This window comes from Sus scrofa, chromosome 2 (genome assembly GCF_000003025.6).
Source record: "Sus scrofa isolate TJ Tabasco breed Duroc chromosome 2, Sscrofa11.1, whole genome shotgun sequence".
NCBI lineage: Eukaryota > Metazoa > Chordata > Mammalia > Artiodactyla > Suidae > Sus > Sus scrofa.
In genome coordinates, this window is record NC_010444.4 from 102029500 (window position 1) to 102050350 (window position 20851).

The 20851-nt window shown below is 37.1% G+C and overlaps 1 protein-coding gene across 1 annotated transcript in view; it reads left to right on the forward strand.

The window, feature by feature from the left end:
* The window catches only part of FAM81B (family with sequence similarity 81 member B), a 60727-nt gene that overhangs the window by 23935 nt on the left and 15941 nt on the right, over positions 1 to 20851 (forward strand). Inside the window, exons 5-6 of the mRNA XM_021085152.1 lie at positions 5566 to 5684; positions 14595 to 14724. Of these exons, the coding sequence (XP_020940811.1) occupies positions 5566 to 5684; positions 14595 to 14724 (249 nt within the window). The remainder of the gene's footprint in view (positions 1 to 5565; positions 5685 to 14594; positions 14725 to 20851) is intronic.

A 20851-nucleotide genomic window follows, 5' to 3' on the forward strand; every position in this document is an offset into this window, starting at 1 on the left:
ATAGCACTAGCACTGAAATAAGATCCTAATTTAGGAATCAAAACTTCTTGGTAATTGAAAAGAGAACAGCATTCTCAGAAATATCAAAATGCTTCTTGAATGTTCTATATTTTTATTTCAGTGGTTGTTGCATAGTTGATTTGTCAAAATCTATCATTATATATATACTTTGATTTGTATATTTTAATACATATTAATCATATCCCAATAAGATGCTCTTAGCCGAAAGGGGGAAAAGGTTTCCAGATCTCTAGAAATCTTGCTAAGACCTTCTTTTCCTATAATAATTGATTGTCTTAGATGAACTCTGAAAAAAGACAAAGCCAAAATATTTTCAGTTTACTATAAAAATTTTCAAGTATTTGAAATCCTGTTAAGGGTTTGGCACATATAGGGAAAATGAAACGGACTGGTCTGATTGTGCAGAAAAGTGAATTAGAAAATATTTAAAGGCTGAAGATAATGGAGTTAAAATATTATGAAGAGAAAACTATTACACTACCTTTAGTAAATAACCAAGACTATAAAGTAATAAATACTGAGAAATGAATGCTATTAAAGTATGTTTTAAACCTAAATTCATTAACCAGTTCAGCCTATTTGCAAATGAGCCAGCAAAACAGATCCAAGTGTGAGAAGAAATTTGACTTGAGTCTTTAAAAGATTTAGGGGAAAAAAAATTTCTTCAGCCTCACCCACAGCATGCAGAAACTCTCAGACTGGGGATTGAGCCTGAGCTACAGCAGTGACCCAAGCCACAGCAGTGATAATGCCAGATTCTATACTACTAGGCCACCAGGGAACACCAAAAAAAATTTTTTTAATCAATCATAATTGCAGCAGTTCAGCTGCCTGCTTCTTTTTAAAATCAAATTTTTTTTTTTTTTTTTTTTTTTTGTCTTTTCTAGGGCCGCTCCCGCGGCATATGGGAGGTTCCCAGGCTAGGGGTCAAATCGGAGCTGTAACCACCAACCTATGCCAGGGCCACAGTCCAAGCCGCGTCTGCGACCTACACCACAGCTCAAGGCAACGCCGGATCATTAACCCACTGAGCAAGGGCAGGGACCGAACCTGCAACCTCATGGTTCCTAGTCGGATTCGTTAACCACTGCGCCACGACGGGAACTCCCAAAATGTTTCTTTTTTTAAACTGGCAGCTAATTAAGGTTTTTAAATTAATATTTTTTCATTCAAGAAAAGAGAATGTTATATACGGCATTGCTCTGTGTTCCTCCACCTTATAAAAGCAATACTTATTCACTGTAATTATTTCAAAAGCTTAGGAGAAAATTTCAAAACCCAGAAAATTTTTCTCACAATTTCACCACCAAATGGCAATCTCTACAAACACCCAGATGCATCTCCCTCTGAAATTTCCAGGCATTCCCTTAAGGAAGGTGAGACTAGGGTTGTAAGCACAATTTTTAATATAAAATTATATCATAAACTTATTTTTTTTGTCTTTTTGTCTTTTTAGGGCCACACCCACGGTATATGGAGGTTCCCAGGCTAAGGGTCTAATAGGAACTATAGCTGCTGGCCTACACCACAGTTCACCACAACGCCGAATCCTTAACCCACTGAGCAAGGCCAGAGATCAATTCCACAACCTCAGGGTTCCTAGTCGGATTCATTTCCTCTGGAACTCCATATCATAAACTTATATTTTTATTTTTACTTTTTAGCATTCTTTTTATTTCCCCAATAGATTATTATTTTTTTCCTACTGTACAGCATGGTGACCCAGTTACACATACATGTATACATTCTTTTTTCTCACATTATCATGCTTCAACATAAGTGACCAGACATAGTGCTACACAGCAGGATCTCATTGCTAATCCATTCCAAAGGCAATAGTCTGCATCTATTAACGCCAAGCTCCCAATCCATCCCACTCCCTCCCCCTCCCCCTTGGCAACCACAAGTCTCTTCTCCAAGTTCATGATTTTCTTTTCTGTGGAAAGGTTCGTTTGTGCCATATATTGGATCCCGGATATAAGTAATACCATATGGCATTTGTCAATGAATAAATGAGATAAAAATATTGTAGATAAAATTAATAGAAAATCGAATACTGCAGAAAAGATTAATTAACTTGAAAGAAGATAAGTAAACTTTAAAGCAAAGAAAATCGCCAAGGACAAAGAATGAAATTACATAATGATAAAAGGGCTAGAGGAGTGATGGGAGCAATATGGCAGAGTAGACAAATCCAAATGCCCATCCCTCAACAGAAATATCAAAAAACAGTGACAAAAAAGAATGCATACATGTATATGTAACTGGGTCACCTTGCTGTACAGTAGAAAATTGATAGCACACTGTACACCAGCTATAATGGAAAAAATAAAAATCATTATAAATGATAAAAAACAAATAAAAAATAAAAAATGATATCATAAACTCTATCATATGTCTTTAAAAGATTTTTACATGGTGCATATAACCATGATTTGCTTAACTATTCTCCTAATAATGAAATATCCTTGTGCATAAGTATGTGTCTACATTTGGATTATTTCTACAGTATACGTTGTTGGAAATAGAATTAACAAGCTTCCAACACTGTTAAAGCTCTTGATACACATTGCCAAATTGGTTTCCAGAAAGCTTATACCTATTTACACTTCCATTAGCTTTATGTGAGAGTGCTTGCTTCACTGTATCTATGGCAACACTCAGATTTATTGTTTTAATCATTGCTAATTTGATGGGATAGAAATGAGACATTTCACTCCACCCCCCCACCCCCGGCTTTAAAAACGTGACAATAACAATTTGAATTTTCTCTGTCAATAATCTGTTAATGTCTTTTGGTAATTTACTTCTTGGAGTTTTAGTGCTTTTTAATTTTTATGAGTTTTTTTAATTAAGACTAATAACCAGTGATGGTTTGGTAAATGTTCAACAATCAGCAATTAATTGTTTTCTGGGAGTTTATAGTGTTTGCCTATTTCCATGGTATAAATAGTCTCTATGATCAATTTCAAACACAAATTGACATCACTGAACACAAAGATGAGAAGAGATATGCACAAATAAATGCATACTGACTGCAACAAACCATTGAAACCTTTGGCAGTAACATTTGTTCCAAGGTTTTTCCAGTTTGTTGTTTATATCTTAATTACATTTACAATGTTTTTTTACAAGTCTTATATAAAGTTAAATGTTCAAAATTTTGCTTTGTGATTTTTCTCATTACTTTTAAGAGTAGACATTCCTTTCAGAAAGTTCAGAGATGAAATAATCTCTATTATCAATTAGTTTTATAGCTTAACATTTTACATACACTTTTTAATTTTTTTTTTTTTTTTTTTTTTTTTTGCTTTTTAGGACCACACCCACAGCATATGGAGGTTCCCAGGCTAGGGGTCAAATTGGAGCTACAGCTGCTGGCCTATAACATATCCACAGCAACACAGGATCCAAGCCATGTCTGTGACCTACACCACAGCTCAAACCAATACCGGATCCCCGACTCACTGAGCAAGGCCAAAGATAGAACCCACATCCTCATGGGTACTAGTAGGATTCATTTCCACTGAGCCACAACAGGAACTTCTTATATATGTTTTAAATCTACTTTTTCTAAAATTTACATGAGGTAAGGATCCAAAATGATTATTTTCTGAATTAAGTAACCAGAAATCCCAACATCATTTGTGAAATTCCTCCCGCATTGATTTTGAATCTCATAAAAAGCATATTTCTTTCTTACATTTACCTAGGAGTTCTTTAAGTCATGTGGGTCTATTTACCTTCACAGTTATTGAGCTACACTCATTTACTTATCCTTGTTTCATCAAATGCATTCGTATTTAATAGGGCAAGTTCCCTTTTAATGTCATTCTTCACCAAGACAAAGCATAACAGCACCGACTGCTGGGATTTGTATGTTTGTGTCTCCACCGAAATTCATATGTGAAATCCTAATGCCCAATGGAGTGCTGTTAGGAGGTGGGGCTTTGGGAAATTACTCCAGTCATGAGAGTGGAGTCCTCATGAATGGGATTAGTGCCCTCACAAAAGAGATCTCACAGAGCTCTCTGGCCCCTTCCACTATATGAAGATGCAGCAAGAAGTCAGCAATCTGCAACCCAAAAGGGGGCCCTTCTGAGAATCCAAGCACGCGGGCACTCTGATCTTGGACTCCCAGCCTCTGCAACTAGAAAAATAAATCTCTGTTGTTTATAAGCTGCCTCATTTGTAGTATTTTGTCATAGTGACCTGAATGGACTAAAACACTTACAGGCATGCAAAAACAAACAATAAAACAAAAAAACTCAAGCCAGTGTTCTTGACACTTTTATGTCTTCAGTTAAAGCTTTATTTGCTCTTGGGTTATCACAATCTGCCAGTTTACAAACTTAGGTCAAGATTCTATACATAGTCTTGGAAATTTTTGTAACTCATTTGCTCTCTAAATCTTTCTTTTCCTCTAAAAATGAATAATCATAAATTTAACATGGTTCAGGCCTTGTTAAGATGTAGCAACTAACTCTTCATGTTTCCCCCAATCACGAAGTTGTTTGTATGCTCCAAAGTCCTATACTCTCAACACTTTTCTGAGTAAAATTATTTTCCATGTGTATTTTTTTTTTGGTCATTTTAGGGCTGCACCCATGGCACATAGAGGTTCCCAGGCTAGGTGTAGAATCGGAGCTGTAGCTGCTGGCCTATGCCACAGCCACAGCAATGCCAGATCTGAGCTGGTGACCTACAACACAGCTCAAGGCAATACCAGATTCTTAACCCACAGAAAGAGGACAGGGATCAAACCTGCATCTTCATGGATGCTAGTCAGATTTGTTTCCACTGAGCCACAACAGGAACTCCATATGTTTTAACTTTACAGTGGAATTTGTTTGAATGTCAAGCAAGATATAAATTTTTTCTATGAACAAGCAAAATGTTTATATTTTTTATATGTGTGCCAAAAAGTAAAAACCACTGTTTTGGGACCACCAGCCTGGCAGTGTAGGATAGTCAGCTTCATTTCAGAACAGCAAGATACAACGAAAACATGACTAAGGATACTCAGAGCAAAATCTCAACACACTCAAGCCATGAATCACTTGCGTCTTCTAAAAAATCTAGAACAATAAACTTTTTGTCACTCCACGTATGTGAAACAGTTTGATTCAGATTTGCTTGTGTTAAACAGGTTTTTGTGAAAAGCTTTTATGTCAATGATGGCCATGACCGTAACAGCACAGCAAATAGGTTTTGTTTGCCCAAATAGTGTTTATAAAAGAATTTGGATAAGATGTTGTGGATATCTTAAAATTGAGAAATTTAACATAAAATATGGATTTCCGGTTCCTGTTGAAAGAATGTCAAACCATCATTCACACCTGGCAACAATTGGCAGGAATCAAACCATCACTGCCTCCCTCAGATAAAGCAGGGAAGGCTTCTCTCTGACATAAGGCTCTCCCACTCATTTACACTATCAGCCTAACTAGGAAATGCACTTGATTTTGAAGCCTCTGCTTTAAATGATATTTTGTTATTATATGCGATGGCAAATTAATGGGGATTTTGACTCAAAAATTACAGATGTTAGAAGAACAAATAAAAGCTCGAGACCTGGCGGCCACAGGAACTAATTTTGCAGTACAGAACCTAAACACCAAACACCTGCAAGGAGTTGGAGATCTTCGAGGAAGAGTAGCCAGGTGAGAAGAGTATTAACTAAAGCCTAGCCATCAGTTCTTGGACACCGAGTTCTCATTCCCAAATAAGTTCTATATTATAGAAAACAAGATACAGTCTTTAAGCTAAATGATGAAATAGTAATTGAGAAACTGTATCATGAAATGTGAAAGCTTCATGCTACCTGGGAGAGGCAAGGGGTCTATAAAGGACCTCTTAACCCTAAATGCCCAGTTTGGTTCCATCTGCAAAGGACAATAGTCTTGTCTTTACAGCCCTCAACTGTCCAAATGCCAACATCTGTACAAAGACATACTTTTATAACCACATACAAAACCCCTAGATATGTCAAATTCTAATGATTAAAATATTTCAAATACACAGGAATTGCATACAAAAACCTAACAAAAGAGATTTAATTGTTGAATGAATAAAATTTTGAATAATATCTTTTGTATGAGATTTCTAAACCAAAAAAATTAATGGTTTACAGTGCAGCAAAAATCTGACCATGGCAGGGCCACGCTGGGAAACTCATCAGAGGTGACCTGTGAGTGGCTGACCGTGGACACTTTTCCATCTCTACAACTTCTGCCAGTACCACTTTCCTCTCTCCTAAAATACCCCCACCTTCATCTTGTCAATCTGCTTTGAAGTGTTAACGACCAAATAATAATTAGGTGACTAATACCTAAGACAAACCCCTCCTAAGGTATCCAACCATTCAATTCAACAAAAAGTGCATTAAACACTTAGCGTATGCCAGGCAGTGTGCTAGGATTCAGGAATTCAGCAACTTGGTCCCCTTCCTACAGCTATTCACAGTCTACCTGGGAAAACGTAAGCAGAGCAGTGAGCACTACAATGATATCCTGGGGTGCTATGAGAATATCCAAATCAGAATGGGACATAAAGATGGCTTCCTAGAGGAGGTGATACTTGGGATAAGTTATGAAAGATCTGCAGCAGTTAACTAGCCAAGGAAGGATAGGAAAGGCAGTTCACAGAGGGAAGTATATGTACAAAAGAAACAAGGGGAGTTCCCGTTGTGGCGCAGTGGTTAACGAATCCGACTAGGAACCATGAGGTTGCGGGTTCGGTCCCTGCCCTTGCTCAGTGGGTTAACGATCCGGCGTTGCCATGAGCTGTGGTGTAGGTTGCAGACGCGGCTCAGATCCCGCGTTGCTGTGGGTCTGGCATAGGCCGGTGGCTACAGCTCCGATTCAACCCCTAGCCTGGGAACCTCCATATGCCACGGGAGCAGCCCAAGAAATAGCAACAACAACAAACAACAACAACAACAAAAAAAGAAACAAGGGATAAATTACTGTGACATGTTCAGGACCTTCCTGTGAGAAGAGGATTTGAGTTAACAGTATTTGGGGTTTGGATTTAGGGAGAGACGGGGAGATTCAAAGAAGAAGCTAGAGAAGTGGTCCAGAGTTGGCTGTAAGGGATTGTTGGCCAAGGTGAAAATTTGAACTTTATGGAGAAAGTTATAGATAGCCATGGGAAGATTTTAAATAAGGGGACGATATTTAGTGACCTTCTGGTAGGAGCTGAATTGGTGGGGGTACAGAAATAAGCATGAAAATAAAAGGAAGCCTGTGGCAGCAATCAAGGTGAGAAATGTCAGGTGCCTAAACTAAAGCACTGGCCATGCTAGTCCAAGCAGGTAAAAGACATTAGGAAACAGAATCTGCAGGATTAGTACCTATGTATACACAGAACATACATGTAGTCTGTGTGTATGTATATATATATATGTACTAATCCTGTATATATATCCTCTGTATACATATGTGCAGTTGTATATACATATATAATTATATATTATGTGTATACATAGCTTATATTTTTAAAATACATAAAATTATATACTTTATCATATACCATTTGATACTTAAAAAAGAATTTTTACCATATTTGGGTAAGTTATAAAGCAAGATAATAAAGCAAACACCAACAAACCCAGCACCCTATTTAGATGTGTCATGACTTTACAAAGAAGATAAACACCAAAAATCTCTTTTGAATGAGTTTGGTTCAATTTGGTGGTGTGCTGATGACACTTCAACCATTTATTTTTTTCTGCAAACCACTTAAGAAGCTACTATTGTAGTCTTATAAATCTTGACTCACATATAACACAAAATCATGATTTAAATGAAGCCAAGAGATGGATAGAATAATATCAAGGAAAAGATGTGCAACTCTTTCTGCTCTGCTCCAGTTTTTTTCTTTTAAAAAAAATTTTTTTTGAAGTTCCTGTTGTGGTTCAGTGGGTTAAGAACCCGATATAGTCCCCATGAGGATATGGGTTTGATCCTTGGCCTCACTCAGTGGGTTAAGGATCTGGTGTTGCCAGTGAGCTGCTGTGTAGGTTGCAGATGTGGCTCAGATCCTGTGTTGCTGTGGCTGAGGGATAGGCCAGCAGGGATCGAACCTGCCACCTCATAGTTCCTAGTCAGATTTGTTTCCACTGCACCACGATGGGAACTCCTCCATACTATTTTCTATAATGGCTGCACCAACTTACATTCCTCTTAATGGTGTAGAAGGGTTTCCTTTCTCTACATCTGCACTGATATATATATAACTCATCTTAACAGGTGTGAGGTGATATCACGTGCAGTTCTCTGATGATTAGTAATGTAGTGTACCATTGCATGTACCCACTGGCCACCTGCATGTCATCTTTGGACAATGTTCAGGTTTTTGGCCCATTTTAAAATCATGTAACCAGAGTTCCCATCGTGGCTCAGTGGTTAACGAATCCAACTAGGAACCATGAGGTTGCGGGTTCCATCCCTGGCCTTGCTCAGTGGGTTAAGGATCTGGCGTTGCCATGAGCTGTGGTGTAGGTCCCAGATGCGGCTCGGATCCCATGTTGCTGTGGCTCTGGCGTAGGCCGGCGGCTACAGCTGCCATTCGATCCCTAGCCTGGGAACCCCCACATGCCTTGGGAGTGGCCCAAGAAATGGCAAAAAGACAAAAAATTAATTAATTAATTAATTAAATAAAATCATGTAACCATTTAAAACCACCTCTTTGTTTTCTCTGGTCCCCAGGGCCTCACAGATGAGCCAGCTCCATCAGCTCTCAGAGCTAGTGATTTGGGAGCCAGTCTTGGGTGGCAGTGAGATGTGTGGTCCACACCCTTTGTTCCCCGGGGAAACTAGGATTTGGGTGTTTCCTCCCAATTGTAAGGCATTGTACGAGGGATGGGGTTTACGGCATGGGTGTCAGCTTTTACAGCACATTTTGATGTGGGTATTTTCTTAATTGTCTGATGTATAGGAGTTTCTGAACTACTTTCTAGATAGTTCCCAGAGGGACTTAACCCCTTTGCTGATGTTTATTTGGTGCATTGGAGGGAGGAGGGAAAATCGAGAGCCCACTATTCCTCCATCTTACTCTCTCACAGCTTACTAACTCTCCTCTTTAATATCAAGCAGTGATTTTAGGACAAGGTCTTATTTTTCCTTGAAATGTCCCCCTATAAATCTGTGTGGTGATTTCAGACAGAATCTGGCTAAAAAGCCATGAGTTTTAAACCGATTCTTCTTCTTTTTTTTTTCCGTATTTTTGCAGGCAAGTGACCAAAGGACCAGCCGAGGGATATTAATTACTGGCTTCCCACATATGCTGACCTTAATTCCTATTAGCATTTTGGCATAAGTGAAGCTAAGTTCATTATTTTTAACATAATTCCTAGCAAATGTATTACTAGAAATCAAACTCAGTATTTGATAATAACAACGTGGTGTGAGTTTTACATCTTATTTCCTACCCCCATATAGTGACAGTTTAAAAGCACATACTTTCAGCAGGATGAGCCTCTCAAAGTTGTCTGGCCTGCTTTTGAATCCCTTTCTTCGATTTGATAGATTACTCTCACACATACAAAAAGTCAAGCATGCAAAGGGCAGGCATATAGATAGCTATGACTTAATCTGTAGAAGCAGCAGGAGGAGGCCAACTCTCTATTTATATGTGGCTATTTGGGACCTCAAGGCAGATTGCGAGTATGAAAAACTAGAAAGTCTGTTGCTGTGTGATTAAAAGCACAAATCATGTTCTTTGAAAAAAAAATGGTGATGATATCACGGGTACTTTCAACTTTTGAAGAGAGTGGAGACTCTTTGTCAAAGATATTTTTCCTCCAGCTCCTCTCACTTGAGACATCTCAATGCCAGTTAAAATAAAAGAAGGAAAACAAACAAAAATTCATCTTTAGTATCACATGAAAATTGCCACAACTGCTAAACACAAAGAGAGCACACTTACCAAATAACACAATATATGGACTGATAGGGTCCTCCTGATTTCCTTCAAAAAAGAAGGCATGACCTAGAAAGGCAATGACCAAATAATTTGAATAGAGCAATATCATCTAGGGGATGGGGTGGGTCACAGGAGAGATAGGGAAAAAACCCTGAGAGAGTCAGGTCAGCAACAGAACAGCAGAGGAGGCAGAGCTGAAGATGCAATCATGTTATTGATCATCTAGGACCATCCTTCTTGCCAATTCCTGCCTCAGAGAAACTAGCTGAGTGGCAGCAGGCTGAAGAAGGAGAGGAGGCAATGGTGTCACATTAAAGAATTTAGAATAATGGTTTGCTGTGAGAAACACCAATCTGATATTTGAGAGGAAAATGGGGAATATGACCCCTTGCAAAGGCCTAAAGAAATAACAGATTTGATCATGACAAGGCTGAGTAGAGGGGGTGACCTACTCCCCACCAAACACAGACACACTGAGATGCAGGTAGCCAAAATCACAGGAAGACGTGGTAGTTGGGAAAAATGTGACGGGGCATGAAAACCGTGACCACTGCCATCTATGGATGGATGGATGGATGGATAGATTTGATAGCTAAAAGCATAATGCTGGAGTTCCCTGGTGACCTAGTATTTAAGGATCTAGGGTTGTCATTGCTGTGGCTCAGGTTTGATCCCTGACCCGGGAAATTCCATGCACTACTGGTATAGCCAAAAAAAAAAAGCATAAGGTTAATAAATATAATAAATATACCTCATAACAGGAATAACCCAGAAAAACACAGGAAGAGTTCACTTCAAAGTTCTCTTGGTTTCAGAGAAATTAAGAGCAAAAGAAAGAGATAAAAGAAGAACTGCTGACTGAACTGTCACATGAAATTTTGCTCCTTCTAAAAGGCCTGCTAAATCTACAGTAAAAAAAGAATTTTATCTTTAAAACATCAACACAAAGAAACAGGGGATATCAACATAGAGATGACGGAAGCTAGAAGACAGACAGACACGTGGAAACTGACTTATCTGCACATAAGACCCAATTTAAAGCTGTGGGATAAGCTGAGAGGGACCTCATTTTGAACCACAGAATTCTCTCAGGTTTAGGAGCTGGCTACAGCAGGCACCTGGGAGAGTGTGGGTGAAGGTGGACTCTTGCCTCCAGAGAGAGGAACTGAGAGAAGTTGGAAGAGGCGGAGCCATGAACAGATGTGGTGTGTTATTAGCTTGCTCATTTTTATTGACTTTCAAACTATAAGCACGTTTTACTTTAATAAAAATAAATATAAAGGGTTTTTTCCCCAAAAAAGGAGATTATCTAATAACAAAAGTAGATAGATAAGCAGGAATTGCTCAGGGATAGGTGAAAAAAAATAAAATATTACAGAAATTGAATCTAGTTTAAAACTCCCCAAATAGGATAAATACAACTAAAAATAGCATTATTTAAGAAACATGAGTAAACCAAAAAGAAAATGCCTTTCTATATAAAAACACTTAGAGAGAAATGATGTGTAGGGCATACAACATAAACCTCATCCAACAGAAACCTAAGAGGAACTTCTAAAGAAGAAAAAAAACCAAATTCCTCAGAAGGAAAACTGTCTATGGATAGAAGAGAAGAAAGCTTTCTTGAAGCAGAGATTTGACTCTGTAGATCAAAAGGGAAAACTGAAATCCCAGAAGTTATATAAGAACAATTCAACCCAGGTATTCTGGTTGAAGTTACTGAATATCAAGAACAAAGAATCACTAGAAGAAGAAAAAACATCATTAGATCTGGGTAGACACAACAGATGACACAGAAGAAGGAAAAAATGCAATCATCTTAGATTCCTCCACCTCAACCAGTGCCAGATAAGAATGGAATGATATCTATCATGTTCTGAACAAAAGAAAAAGTGACAAAGTAATGTTTTCTTCACCAAATTATCTCTCAACTATAAGAGAATAGACAGGCATTCTCAAGCACTCAAGAACTTCAAGATTCCAGTGCTCATAGATCCTTCTTTAGAAATATGGATGAAAAAAATCTGGCTAAGGAATAAATCAAAATAAGAATCTCATATGAGAAATCATAGTTTTAAAGGACTGTCATTGAACATAGAGTCTAAATTTAAAATGAAGATAAATAAAGAGTGGGAAATCTAGTTGCAGAATGCCATAAAATCTGATTATTTTTAAAATTTTAAAATGCTAACAAAATATTTTTATACTTGCTCTGTTGAAAGAGCAAGTATATAAATATTTAATTTCTCATTTTTTTGGCATATGCTCAATAAGTAACATCTAAAGTTGAAATGGTACTTGTAAAAAGTATAATGATTCCAATCTATCATAACTTTTTATAACTTTGTTTTTTAGAACTATCACTTGTAGAGAGGATATATATATGAAGTTCAGCAACATTTCCTTTTTCACTATTACCTAATGTTAAAATTCAATGTAATTTTTTAACTAAAACTTGTACATATATTCCTAATATTATACAATTATTTTATTTATTTCTATCTCTGTATATATATATGTGTGTGTGTGTATATATATATATATATGATACACACTCTATATATATATGTAATGTGTGTATGGAGTATGATGGTGAATGAAATAATAACCAAATATTAGCAATGATTATTTCTGAAAAGTGAGGTTTGAGATGATGTTAACTCTCTTTTTTGTTCTTTTTTTTTTTTTGTATTGTGTGTAATTTTTTTAAATGGGCAGGTATTATTTTAACAGAAACAATAAAATCACTTCAAAGTAGAGACAGAGAAACTTCCTTTTGAAATATGGAGTGCAGCCTTGAAAAACCACTAATCCTTGACTTCAGCATGTGGGGTTGTGTGGAGGGGTGGAGGGGTAAGGGGTGAAAATGAATAGGTGGGAACTCTCAAGCTGAGGAAATAAATAATAGCTGCTGACTCTGCTTCCTCTGTGCCAGGTATGGGCTAAATGCTTTGCATTTGTTACCTCCTTCCATCCTTAAATAACCCCAGGCAATACCACTCTTCAGCACAGCCACTTATAGTTTGGAAGCTTGAGCACGCAGCACTCCAGGGGACACCATTCGCATGCCCCCCATCTGTCTGACACCCCCTGGAGTTGTGTGGGGGACAGATGGTGCAGCTACATGCAGTAATCTCAGCACCATTACCCCCGATTCTCAGATAAGGAAAACTGAAACAGACATTTAAAACTTGTTCCAGAGCACAAACCTAAGAAAGAGTAGAAGCCAGACTCAAAGCCTGCTCTGACACCAGAGACCATATTCTTAACCACTAGCCTAAGATGCACAGACCAGCTGTTCCTGAAGGTAGGGACAGGTCGAGCTGGGTGAGAGGTAGTGGGATTGGTGACAGCAGCATCTACTCCTGTGTGGTCTTTGGGTGTCATAAGGTGGATTCGTGCCAACAATAGAGGTTGTTCTGAAAATAATAGCTCATATATACAAAGGTGTAATATAAACTCTTTGTATACATACAGTTTTGCCCATGACTTTGGTGTTCCCACTTTTATCATATTAACTCCTAATCTTTCCTCCCAACAGTCTCCCCACCCCTACCTCAGTTACCTGGTATCTCTTCAAGGGATCTCTCAGGAAAATAACCATTCTTAACTCACCTTGGGCTCAACTTTGTCACCAAAAAATCTTAAGAAAAAGAAATTCATTTCTGGAACTGAAAAAATCTTGACAGTCATAAAACAATATTTACAGCACTTAGCTTGACAATATGAAAATGTAGTTCCTAATAAGTATTATTTGACAACAGTCAAAATAGTTATTTTATCAAATGACAAACTTCGAAGTGATCTCTGGTAACTCATGTACAAAAGACACAACCTTCAGTGCTCTCTGCCCTATCTTTCATGTAAAGGTGAGTGTAATGAAACAGATAATACAGTATGTAACCTGCTGTCTCCCAAGGGAGACCAAGAGTGACGGTAGTGGGTGGGATTCCCTGACATGCTGGAAAATGGTTCATCTGAACTCTAACCCCATTTCTCTAGAGTTCCTTCCTTAAAATATCAAATGCCTCCATGGGTTAAAACTTCATATATACATCAGTGTGGATGATTTGTCCTGAAGACAACACTGGACTGAGAGCATTCAAGAGGCAGGAGTTTTGACTGGGGCTAACAGAAAAGATGATGTCTTTGGAAGATGGGTTGGAAGACCTTGGTGGGCTGGGACTCTTTTTCTAGCTGAAGGAGAACTGATAATATGGGAGCCAAGGAAAGAGGCTAAAGGGGGGAAAGAGAACACAATAGAGAAGAGGAAAACAGTTTCAATTCTAACCAGAGGCAGCAAGGGGGTATGCCCAAAACATCAAAATCTGTTGGAACCCATGTGACTGAGTTAACGTATCAGGCCAAAAATCTAAAATTTTTACCCAGGTTCTCCCAATGTCTTCATCTACTCCGATTCAGGGTTTGGATTTGAGCCAATGTATCATTATTCAACCTGGTTTCTCTCCCATCAGGAAAAAAAGAGGAAGATGAGGGAGGTCTCTATATTTGCTCCTCCATCTACCAACTCATTATTGAAAGAACTTTAGGAGTTTCACCATCAAAGGAAAGCCCAGGTTCTACTTGTAGTGTTAAAAGTGTTATAAGCCTGTCCATCTCATGACCAGTTTTCATCTTGCCACTAGATGTGATTCCAGCATCATGAAGCTTTCTGGAGACATTCACTTCATCAGGCATGAACAACAGCAGCTCGAAAAAAGAATTCAAGAACTCATTTCTGCCCTAGAAACTCTTTCTAAGAACTTGGATATGAAGGTAACTGAAAATATTTGGAAGTCTTATGTCACAACTTACTGCCAGAAGTAAGATCATTAGAGCTTATCAAAATGCCCAATGGTAGTTGTTCAAAAGAACTCTTTTCCTCCAAGAAAAGACAAGAATTTAAATATGACAGCTCATAAATGTACACCCTGAGAACTGCCAGGTTAATGAACAAATATTTAATGTGTGCCTGCTGTGTTCCAACACAGGCGCTCATTGTAAGTGTATGCTACTTGATAATACTGATGCCATTGTTTCCTTGCTCTCTGGGCTTGTCTCAAAGGCTGTACAACCAGAGATGATAAGCAAAGGAACATCCCATGGAAGCTCTTAAAGTTTCAGTATAAATGTGAGTTGATCATGCTACCTCAATTTTTTTATGTAGCTGATCATAGCCTTGCACTGGGTTATGTCTCTTACAAAATAATACACAAGTTCACTGCCCTGAATTTTAAAGGCCACCTCTATGACGGCCCCTGCTTGTCTCTACAGCTCACCCCTGTGCTTGCAGGCTCGCCCTTTGTACTCAGCAACACTGAACTCCCAACAGGTAGGTCCCACCCACTCCAAGATGGTGCACGGACTCCACAGTGCTTGTACTTTTTTCAGCTAAAAATGTCTCTCCCCCTTTTTACCCTCCAACAGTTTAACTAAAGAAGGCAATGCAAACTTTTCCACACCCCATTTTGTCATGTAGCCTATGTGACACAGTGCATCTGCTCTGAAGCCATTTGGGCACAACGAAGTGGAAATCCTTTAGGAATTGGGGGAGATGAAAGCTGGGTGTGTCATGATTTGTTCATGGAAGTCAGTTAACCAAGAGCACAAGGTCCACAGGGGCACAGGGCTCACTCCAGTCTCACCAGGCTCCCCTTGTCCATCACCCTACAAACTCATCTCATTAGTCCCAGTAGTTTTTTGGTTGATTCTCTCAGTTTCCAAGGTACTCAGTCATATCAATGACAAATCATAACAGATTTATCTCCAGTTTTCTGATGTAAAACTTCATTACATTTTTCTTAAGGCCTTGACCAGAACTTCCAGAACACTCTTACATAAAAGTGTTTATAGAAGGTAGCTTATCTACTTCCTGATTATACTGAAAGTCTTTATTGTTTGCTGTTGGCTATTAGTTTGATATATTTTAAATTATATTACATATCCCTCAATTGCTACTTTACTTTGTATTAGGACTGAAGATTTAATTTTATAAAATGCTTTCTGGACATTAACAAATACCTAACTCACCATATTAGTTGGTTTTTTTAGCTTATTTCTTTGACCTAGTCATGTTCTGTGTCAATGCATTTCCCAGTACTGAAACATTCCGGCATTTCTGTGGTGAAAGCTATACAGTCTTTTTGCAGTAATTCAGTATTTAATTTTGCATCTACATTCAAAGGTGAAATTAGACTATATTTCTCTCTCCTTAGATTTTTAAGATAATACAGTCATATGGTTCAAAATCAAAACTATACAAGAAAATACACCTTGAGAATTTTCACTCCCACTTCTGTCATCCTTTCATGCCCCTCAGAGGTAACCATTTTTATTATTCTATTGTGTATCCTTCAAGTATGCCTTTACAATGACATGAGCAAATACAAATATATATCATTTCCCCCTTTTTATACAAAAGATAATATCTTGTATGTATATTACTATGCATCTGTTTTTTTGTTGTTGTTTTATTTTGTTTGTTCTTTTGTTTTTTACTTTTAGGGCCACACCCACAGCATATGGAAGTTCCCAGGCTAGGGGTTGAATCATAGCTATAGCTGCTAGCCTACACACCATAGCCACAACACCACCAGATCCGAGTTGTGTCTGCTACCTACACCACAGCTCATGGCAACGCCAGATCCTTAACCCACTGAGCAAGGCCAGGGATCAAACCCACAGCATCATGGTTCCTTCAGATTTATTTCCACTGCGCCATGATGGGAACTCCCATGATTTTTTTTTAACTAAACAAATATAGCCTGGCAATCTACCCCATCAGTATGTGGAGAGCTTCCTCATTCTTTTTCACAACTGCATACATTTCTTCTGTATATAATAGATCCTTTAGCCAATCTCTCATCAATGAACATTCAGATTCTTTTTAATAACTTGCTCTTTCAAACAATGCTGCAATGAATAACCTTTCACTTAAATCATTTTGTGTGTCTGTAGCTATGTCTGTAGAACAAATACCCAGAAGTGGGATTGCTGGGTCAGAGGTACTTGTGTTTGTTATTTTGGAAGATCTTGCTCCCTGCAGGGCTTTTACCATATTGCAAACCCACCAGCAACATGTAAAATGCCGTATATTCCCATTGCCTCACCAATGAGTGTTCTTTGACTATTGAATTTTGCTTTTTTTAAAGGAAAAAGAGAGCATCTCTGTGTTTTAATTAGCCTTTCTTATTACAACTTTTCATTTGTTTAAGAACGACTTGTATTTCTTTTTCAGTGAGTTTTCTCTTCATGTCTTTTATCCATTTTTCCATTGGAATGTTTTTCTCTTTTCAGTTTCTAAGAGCTGTTTCTATATCAGGAAGATGAGCACTTTCTCTATGATAGGTGCTGCAAATACATTTTCACAGTTTGTCATTTGTCTTTTGACTTTTGATATGCATATGTTCTCTATTTGTAGCTGAATTTATCGGTGTGTGTGTGTGTGTGGTTTCTGGAATTTTAAGTCACAGAGTTTCCCCACACAAAGGCTTGGAAGAATTTCTCATATTCCTTCTAGTACTTTCATGATTTTACTGTTTATATTTAAATTCTTGATCCATTTGGGGTTTTTCCTAGAGTAGGACATGTCTTAGTTATTATTTTAAGTATTAAGACCTTATAGTATTTTTAGTATCTGGTAGAGTTAGTCCCTTCCACTGCTTTCTTTTTTCCTTTTTCCTGGTGATAGTTGTTTGCTTTTGCATATGATTTTAAACTATCTAGTTCCAGCAGATAAATTGACAAATAACTCTAATTTTTATTGAAATCATGTTAAAGTTATAAATTAACTTTAGAACTGACATAGTCATAATTCTGAGTATTTGATCCAAGAACACAGCATACTTCCTATTTGTTCAGATCTGCTTTTATATCCCTTAGGAGTGGTTTCAAATTTTCCTTATGTAGGCCTGGCATCATCTTAAGTGTATTTTGAGATTTTGTCATCTTTTTCCTTTCTAGTTTATTTCACTGGATGTTTCATTATATCTTCAGATGGTTTTTGGTTTTTCCAGGCACCAAATCATTTGATTTTTTAATCATCTTTTTCCATTTTCATACACATAATTTATTTTTTCTAATCATTTTACAAAGTAATTCCAGTGCAGTGTTAAGTAGTAATGCAGGTGCATTGGGCAGCCTAGTCTTCTTCCTGACTTGAACAGAAATGTCCCTACAGGGGAAGTCAGTTTTCTCAATAAATCTGTTTAATATGCAGTTGTCCTTATTTGACTAAGGTTTTTAAAATCAAGAAAATTATAAACATAAATGTCTTGTGGACATAATGTACAACATAATGACTATAGTTAACAATACTGTATTGTATATTCAATAGTTGCTAAGAGACTCAATCTTCAAAGTTATCATAAGAAAAAAAATTTGTAACTGTGAGGTGATGAAAGTTACATTATTGTGGTAATCATTTTACAGTATACATACATCAAATCATGCTCTACAACTAAAGGCTAATACAATGTTAAACATCAATTATATCTCAATATAAAAATAATTATGAGTTATGTTAGATAAGTTTTTAGCATTTGTGCAGATGTCAGTTTTCTCCTAAACTATATTAGCCTAATTAATTGTATTAATACATTTCCTATTATTAAGCTATCCTTACTTTTAAAAAAAAAATCACTTGCACTTGATTATATTTTTCAATTGTACTGCTGGATACTATTTGCTGATATTTAAGAATTCTGCGTCAATGTTTACAAACAAGATTAGTCTCCAGGGACATTTTTTTGTGCAATCTTTTTCAGATTTTGGAATGAATGTTGTACTGACTTTTATAAAAATAATTTGGAAATTTCTTTTCTATGCTCTGAAAGCATTTATAGAGCATTAAATTATTTATTTATGAAGGATTTGATATTTCAGCTTCTGAAAGTGTCCGAGCCTAATGATTTGGTGGAAAAGGGAGTACTGTGGTACATTTGCTTGATTTCTTCTATAGAAATTTGTCTGTTTAAACATGAGCTCTTCAAGGGTCAGCTTGAACAAATTACTTCTTGGAAAAAGTATTTCATCCAGCCTGAAATTTATTTGTGTAAAGTTATGCAAAATTCTTTTAGGATTGTTTTAATTCCCTCTACTCAAGCTTTTCCCCTGACCATTTTATCATTTTATTTGTGCTTTTCTTTTTCTTTGTGCCTTAATAATTACATTTATTATTCGCCAGTGAACCAGTCTTTTTATGTAGTTTTATGTTTTTAATTCTGCTTCCATTTTGTTTTCCAACTCATCAATTTAAGCTGTTATCTTTAAATTTTTTCCTTTCCTGCAGTTTTTCTGTTCATTTCCTAACTTTCTGAACCATAAATATTTGTATTTTCTTTTTATTTTCTTTTTATTGATATAAACATTTATAATTGTGAACTTTCCCAGAGGTAAGGACTTTTTCTTTGTTATCTTTCTTTTCATTTTTGGTTTTATCTCACTGGGTGGCTGGATAGTAAAAAGTTTTGTTTTAAAAGAATGTGTTTTTATATTTTTAGGGTACAGATGTGAGTAAATATCCATAAAAAATAGCGTATTGGTTTGGTCTACTTCCATCTTGTATTGAGAGAGGTGAATTAAACTCTCCTATAATTATCGATTTTTCCATTTCATCTGTAATTTCAGGTGTGAATGCTTTTGCTATGTTATTTGGATCATAGATATTTATAACTATTCTATCCTTATTCTTAATTTTAATATTTATATGTCACTCTTTTCATGTTTAGAGTAGAGCAAACTTTGTCTACTTTTCAAAGAAACAGCCCTTGAATTTATGTATCAATTCCATAATTTTTTAATTATTTGTTAATATTTTAATGATTGTTTATTAGTTTTCTGTTGCTGCAAAAATAAATCACCACACACTTAGTGGTTTATAACAACACAAATATATTACCTCATAGCTTCTGTAGGCTAAAAGTCTGGGTGGGCTGGAATTGATCCTCTGCTTAAGGTCCCACAAAGCAGAATTCAAGGTGTCAACACAACTTCATTCCTTTGGGGAGCTCTGGGGATGAATCTTCTGCCTTGTTCATTCAGAATTTTGGCCCAATTCAGTTTCTTGCAGTTGTAGGACTAAGGTCCTTTCTGGTTGCCGGTTGGGGACCAGTCTTCCCCCAGATGTCTGTTGTCTGTCTCATCTTTTCCATATAGTTTCTCTTTATTAAAAGAAGTCAAGTCCATCTCCTGCTTCACATCTCTCTGACTTCTTTTTCTTATACCTCTCTTTGACTCCATCTAGAGAAATTTCTCTGTTTTTAGGGGCTGAGATGATGAGAATGGGTCCACTTGCTTAAGACAAGGTCTTCTCCCTATTCCAAGGTCTGTAAGCATTGAGTTACAGCTTATTTCAAGATCTGTAAACCTTAATTATGGCTGTAAATTGCTTTGGCCCTGGCATAACATATTCACAAATTCCGGGGATTGGGGCATGGAAACTGTGGAGTCATCCTGCCTCCCACAGTCTGTCGCATTCTTTATCCTGCTTTCCTTTAGTCAGCTTTGCCATTCTCTTTTTAACTTTGTGAAATGAATTGTTAGTTTACATAGCTTTATTCTGTCTCTTTTCATCATGGAAATATCTAATGCCACAAATTTACCTCTGATTATCAATGAGGTTGTGTCCTTTTGACATGTAATATTATATTTTCCTCAGTAAACGCTAGCTGCAGAGCTGATTTACTCTTTGACATTTGTGTTAGTCCACTGAGATGCAAATGCCATAAAGGAGTTAGATGTACAAAGGATTTATTGAGGGAAAATACTCTTGAAGGAAAATGAGGAGGAAACTGCAGGAGATGGAAAGAGCCATCAGAATGCAATACAACTGACTCCTGTGAAACAGACAGCAAAGGAGGGTCTTAAACTGCAATGTCAAGCTAATAAAGCTTCATTGAGTTCC